The sequence below is a fragment of the Merops nubicus genome, unplaced genomic scaffold, assembly GCF_000691845.1.
Source record: "Merops nubicus isolate BGI_N331 unplaced genomic scaffold, ASM69184v1 scaffold19226, whole genome shotgun sequence".
Classification (NCBI taxonomy): Eukaryota; Metazoa; Chordata; class Aves; order Coraciiformes; family Meropidae; genus Merops; species Merops nubicus.
This window is the reverse complement of record NW_008614570.1, coordinates 1-6,470: the sequence shown is the minus strand read 5'-3', so window position 1 is coordinate 6,470 and position 6,470 is coordinate 1. Positions and strand designations below refer to the sequence as shown.

At 44.7% G+C, this 6,470-nt stretch overlaps 1 protein-coding gene across 1 annotated transcript in view; it reads left to right on the top strand.

The window, feature by feature from the left end:
• Positions 1–6,169, top strand: part of LOC103774856 (NFX1-type zinc finger-containing protein 1-like) — a gene marked incomplete at its 3' end in the record, with an annotated part of 7,478 nt that extends 1,309 nt beyond the window's left edge. Inside the window, exons 2-10 of the mRNA XM_008942289.1 lie at positions 15–1,479; positions 2,232–2,363; positions 2,620–2,768; positions 2,992–3,135; positions 3,564–3,681; positions 4,388–4,635; positions 4,754–4,893; positions 5,206–5,360; positions 6,024–6,169. Of these exons, the coding sequence (XP_008940537.1) occupies positions 15–1,479; positions 2,232–2,363; positions 2,620–2,768; positions 2,992–3,135; positions 3,564–3,681; positions 4,388–4,635; positions 4,754–4,893; positions 5,206–5,360; positions 6,024–6,169 (2,697 nt within the window). The remainder of the gene's footprint in view (positions 1–14; positions 1,480–2,231; positions 2,364–2,619; positions 2,769–2,991; positions 3,136–3,563; positions 3,682–4,387; positions 4,636–4,753; positions 4,894–5,205; positions 5,361–6,023) is intronic.
• Between the last annotated feature and the right edge of the window lie 301 nt (positions 6,170–6,470).

Sequence of the window (6,470 nt, the reverse complement as noted above, 5' to 3'; positions counted from 1 at the left end):
GACATGGTGCACAGCTCAGTGAGCAGCCTCAGCAAGCCAGAAGGATTGGCTATAAATTCCTAGAAAGTCTCCTTCAGAAAGACCCTTCAGAAATTGTCATCACACTTGCTTCCAGTTCAGGTTTGAAGGAACTTCTTTCCCAAACAGCTATGAAACCCAATTTCCTTCAGCTCGTTTGCCAGGTCCTTCGTAAAGCATGCAGTTCCCGAATGGATAGACAGAGTGTCCAGCAGCTTCTTGGAGAGGTGAAAGAGTCCAACTTTCTCAAGATTTGTCTGCCACAGTATGTGTCTGACATGATAACAGAAGCAGTCCCTGCTGTACGTCATCAGTACCCTGTGCATATTAGCAACATCATTTCACTTCTTCGGGACCTGATCAGTATTTTCCCAGCAAGTTCTGTGCAGAAAATATCCGTTCTCTTGACAGTCTTGCCAGCATCCATAAAGTCACTGAAAGATTCTGGTGTGAACATCACAGAAGAAACACAGAAGAATCTCAATGAAGTCCAGATGCTTATGCAGCACCTGCAGGAGAAGAAACGTGAAGGTACACTGAGGGCTGATAACTATACACTTATGCGGCCTCAGACTGAAAGTCAAGAGGAAACTTATCGTACAATGACCATTTATCCGACATATAATGAGGTACACCGTGAGGAGAAACCTTTTCTACGTCCCAATATTGTTTCTGGAAGATATGAGAGCACCAGCATTTATCTTGACACCCATTTCCGGCTTTTGAGAGAAGACTTTGTAAGGCCTTTAAGAGAAGGTGTCTTGGAGCTTTTGAGGAGCTTTGAGGACAAAGGTTTAAGAAAGAAAAAATTTGATGATATCAGAATCTATTTCGACGCACGGATTATTACCCCTCTTTGTTCCCCATCTGGTATTGTTCACAAGGTCCAATTTGACGTAAAACCACTAAAGTTTGTACGATGGCAGAACTCCAAACGATTGCTATATGGATCCCTGATCTGTATGTCCAAAGATCACTTTGAAACATGCCTTTTTGCCACTGTTTCTAATCGTGATAATGTAGATCTTGCCCACGGGATTGTGCAGCTTTGTTTCAGCAAGCAGAGCAAAGCACTGCTGGCAGAGGTTCAACCCTCAGATTCCTTTATCATGGTAGAGACAGCTGCCTACTTTGAGGCCTATCGACATGTGTTAGAAGGGTTACAGGAAATCCAGGAAGAAGATATTCCATTCCAGAAGTACATTGTGGAATGTGATGCACAGGTGAAGAAGCCAGCGTACTTGACAATGAATACTGCCTACAACTTTGCACCCTTGATGGAAGATCCCCTGTCAGATGAAGAGATACACTCTGATGGTTTGAGAAGGCAAAGTGTCCATGTTCTAGATCCCAAGCAGTGGCTTTCGATGGAAACCTTGAGATTGGATGAATCTCAGATGCAGGCATTGAGTCTTGCACTCACCAAGGAGCTCGCTATTATCCAAGGACCTCCTGGGACTGGTGAGAAACATGTGCTTTAAGTCTGTCATTTAGGGAGTTCTTGTTTCCCCCGTTTAGACAGATGAACTTTAGAGAAAACCAGCTTTTCCTAGATCCTTAGTCCCGTGCCTAATTGATGCTTGCATAGCCCAGTTAGTGTGAGCTGTGGAGAAGGTTAAAATATCCTCAAATACCCGTGTCTGATCTTATGCATTGTCAACCTCGTTGCAGGTAGACACCAACTTCAGTGTTGGCTCTGCTTATGTGTTTGAGTGAAAAAAATTTCAGCCATTTTTGATAACGTGGTACCTTTTGCTGTGCAACAGTCCTGTTGGTCTTCATAGTGTTTTAGAAAGTTCAGAGTGTAAAGCATTGCAAGATTCACTGTAATTGTTTTAAATGGCACCTATCTGCAACAAGCACCACTGCTTGTATTCCACTAGTATGTGGATGTTTCATGTGCAGCCTAACGTCATGTATGAAGACAGTATCAGTGGGCTTGGGGATGGAGTAGCAGAGGAAACCATGGGCCCAGGTCTAGTGTATTAACCAAAAGACAACATGTTTGCACAGCATGACCTTGGTCAACTACAGGCCAGTGTCACACTGCTTTGTTTACACTTTGTAAGGTAGTTACTGGGGTCACCTGTCTTGGTACAAACCAGATTTCCAGACTGGAACGAAGTCCTGTGTCTCATTTTGATGATTCCTGTGTTTCAGGGTACTATGTAGAGGGTGGATTAATGTTTTCTGATTCTGACTTTGTTTTGCAGGGAAGACTTACGTGGGTTTGAAGATTGTTCAGGCTCTCTTGACTAATAAGCATGTGTGGCAAAGCACTGTCCAGAAGTCTCCCATCCTTATAGTCTGCTACACTAACCATGCACTGGATCAGTTCTTAGAAGGTAACAGCACATTATGAGTATGTTGGAGGGTCAGGTGAAATTATACTATAAGTCTTAACTCTGTCTGTCTTCTGGCATGACGACCCACCCTTCTGTTTTTTTCTAGTGACTCTAGCCCCATTGATACACAGTAAGAAAACCACTCAGGCCAATGCAATATGGCATTTGCAGACAAAGGGTGTTCTCCTTACCTCTTGTCCTGCTGTGGAAAACAGAGATTGCCTTTTTAGTACTAATATTTCTCTTTCATTCCCAGGAATATACAAATTCCAAAAACATGGAATGGTGCGTGTTGGGGGCAGAAGTAGCAGTGAGGTCCTGAAGCAATTCACCTTGAAGGAGCTGAGGAAGAAGCGTGAATTCCGATACAACTTGCCAATGCATCTCCGCAGGGCCTATGTGAATGTGTGTGGAGACTTCTCTGGAGATAAGGGGACTGAGCTGCCTGTGCACTGGAGGAGCTAACTAAACTTCCTTGACTCCTCTTTTTTTTTACCTTGTCTTGCACTGAAGTCAGCCTATTAATTCTCCTGTCCTTGTTCACTTTATCGGTTTCTTGTCCTGTTGTTTCTGAACCTTATTTCTCTGAGTATGATGATGATGACTCCCTTCTCTTTGTTATGCATAGATAACCAGTGAGATGAAATGGGCTGAGGAGGAGCTCCACAAAGGAGTTAAGCACTTGGAATGCACAACATATGGAGTTCTGCATGAGCGCTACTTGGCAGCATGCATTGCACCCCAGCACTGGGACAGTCTGATGAATGGTCTGGTAAGAGAGGTCTCTACTCTGACTCAAGCAGTCCTACTGTATGTTTACTATCCTTTCTGCTGGTGAGTCTGAGGTTCCCCAACCACACTTTTTACCATCACTTGGTGGGAGTGAACAGCAAGCTGTGCCAAGTGATAGTAGTCTAGACTGGGCAGGGCAGGTGGGGACTTTAAATTGTGCTCTTTTAAACTGCATGGATTTTAAGTGATCTTTATCAGCATAAAACCGGAAGTGTCCAAGTCAAAACCTCTTAAACTGAAGTGGGGGAGGGATGCTCTTTCTGAAGATCTGAGGCTGCCCAGACTTTCTAATTCTGCAGGCCTCTCATAGGACTCATCTTTGTTGTCTGCTGCTGCAAGGTGCTTTGGCATCATCCTAAGACTCTGAAGTGCAATAGACCTGCCTGATTTGACATTTTTTTATATTAGGATGATGAGGAGTTTTGCTACAATGCTTCACGACACTCAATGATTCTGGAGTGGCTGGGCCTTGGTATAACTGTCTTCACCCAGAATGCTGCAGAGCATATAGGGGCTGAGAATTCAGGTAAAATAACCCTAAACAAACAAACAAACAAAAACAGGTGGACAAAACCCAGCCCTTATCCTTTACAGATGTGTTTCTCTAAGCAGTGCACATGTGCCAGAAAAGAGACACTGCTATAGTATCATAGAATGGTAGGGGTGGGAAGGGTCCTCTAGAGATTGTCTCATCCAACCTTTCAGGTATTTACAGACATTGATAAGATTGTCTCTCAGCCTTCTCTTCTCCAAGCTAAACAGGCCCAGGTCTCTCAGCCTTCCCTTGTTAGAGTCATGTCCCCCATTCCCTTAATCACCTTCGTAGCTATCCATCAAACGCTGTAGTTCCCTGTCTCCCTTCAACTGGGGGGTCCAGAACTGGACAAAATACTCCAGATATGGCCTCACCAGGGCAGAGTAGAGGGGGAGGAGAATCTCCCTTGACCTGCTGGCCATGCTCTTCTGAATGCATCCCAGGAGACCATCGGCCTTTTTGGCCCCGGAGGCACATTACTGTCTTGTGGTTAACTTGTCCACCAGGACTCCAGTCCATGGAGCTGCTTTCCAGTAGCTACTTTCCAGTGTCTCCCTAGTGGACACTGAAAGATGCATGATACTGCAAAGTAGTGAAAAGAAGAATAAACTTAATTTCCACACAGTGATATGACTGCTGCACTGTGATTCAGCTAGAGTGGCTGTGGCTTACTGCATATAGCTGGTGACTCTCACAGGTGGTCAGCAGGAGAGAGAGGAGGAGTGGGAAGGTGAAGCAGAAGAGGAGCTTTTGGAGATCCCAGAGGAGGCTGACCTGATTCAAGCTGACAGAGTGATTGAGGATGAAGAGGCAGCAAAGCCTCAGGAAAGGAAGGAGGAAGAGCACAGAGCTGTTAATGAGCTAGTCAGTGTGCTGTTGGCTATGAAGCTGGAGGACCAGGAAGAAGGAACAGCCCAAACACAACAGAAGACTATGCAGTGGGAGGTAACTGCATGCACTAGTGTGCTTCAGCTCTGCTTGTGTAAACACTAACATGGGAATGCCAATACAAAAGAATCTATGTGCTGTAACTGTTTATTGAGGGGCTTTTTTATTCCTGCAGACAACTGCTGCACAGAGGAAAAAAATGAGACAGAAGATGAAGGTTGAGCTCCGTAAACTGAATGCAATGACAGAGTTAGAGGCTAAGGCTGTTCAGGATCTGTGGCAGCTTGACCTGAGCTCCCGCTGGAGGCTTTACAGGTAACAGAGCTATTTTGCAGAGTCTGTCAGTCAAATGTTTCCTAGGACTGTTCCAGTTTGCACTCTTTCTGTCAAGCCACAGTGTTTTCTGTCCATATGTGTTCAGCTCCTTGTTTGAATGTGCTTGTTCTTACCTGACCTGCCTTGTGTGCGCAGTGCTGTCATCTCCTCTGTGTGTTTGGAACTACGTACAGATGCTAATAATCTCTAGTCCAAAAGACATAGGAGAAGTTTTAAACTGAATCTACTCGAAACTTCTGGCTCTGCATCCTGTTGCCCTTGCTGTGTGTGATAATGGCACTTTCTTATCAGGCTTTGGTTGCAGACCTATCAGGGGTTTATTCGACAGAAGATTAGGCAGCATGAACAGCAGTACCAGGCAGCAGCAGAAAGGCTGACAGAACTGAGGCTGCAGGAAGACTTGTGCATTCTGAAGGAGGCCCAAATTGTGGCGATGACAACTACAGGTACACAGCAGTTGGGAAGCACAGTATTGCACTGTATCCAGTAATGATTAAAGGACTAATACAAAAGATTAGTGTAATGTGCTGCTTGACAGCCTGGATCAGGCTCTCCATTAGTCTGCAGCCTTCTGAATCTTTGACTCCCTTTGCAAGTATGGCTACTGTGCAAGCTGTCAGTGAACTGCATGAGCAGTTTCTGTGCACTCTTGTAATCCCTCCATCTCGAGTAGCATTCTTCTAATACAAGTGCTCCACGTTTTGTGCTTGAGTAAAGCACAGCTAATATCTGCACTGCTGTCCCTGCCGTCACCCTTCTGGTGATGGTGGCATAAAGATCATTGTAATACGACCCTTTGGATAGATAATTACAGGTCTGTTTATGTCTGTTGATTACTATGTTGAGTAGGTACCTTATGTCTGAAGAGCGCATTGAGAAAAGGACCAAGGCAGGCATAGGACTCTAATCCCCATCTGCCTTCCTCATGTAGAAGCCATCCTTGGTATGGTACTATTTTAAAGTTCAGAAAGCTGAGTCTTGAAATGGGGAATCTTGGGAGGAATGCCAGTCTTTTCTGGGACACAGCCTACTCCCCTTCCTGGAAGCTCTTGTCATACTGCCTGAATGTGATTCTATTCTGCTAAGGTTTATCTTCTCTCCTTGCTCAGGTGCTGCCAAATACCGTCAGTTGTTGCAAAAAGTGGAGCCCCGAATTGTCATTGTAGAAGAGGCAGCAGAGGTGCTTGAGGCTCACACCATTACTACTCTGAGTAAAGCTTGCCAGCATCTCATCCTCATTGGAGATCACCAGCAGGTAGCATCCATGACTAATACCTCTAACTGTTGTGTGAATTAACTAGAACCTTTTGACCAAACATGATGTGTTAAAGTTTGCCAAGACTTGCTGATCGTGGGCTTCCACGGGTGCTGCAGGTCCTGTCTCGTGTAGTTTGGGAGTAGAGTCCCTGTGGTACTTGTCCTTCAGTGTAGCTGATAGAGTTTTGTGTGTGCTTGTATCCACTTCAGTTGTGACTGTATCTAACTTTGATTCTGCAGGAATCCAGTCTTTGGCCTTTATATTATATATAAATACAATATATTTGAAAAGAATATAT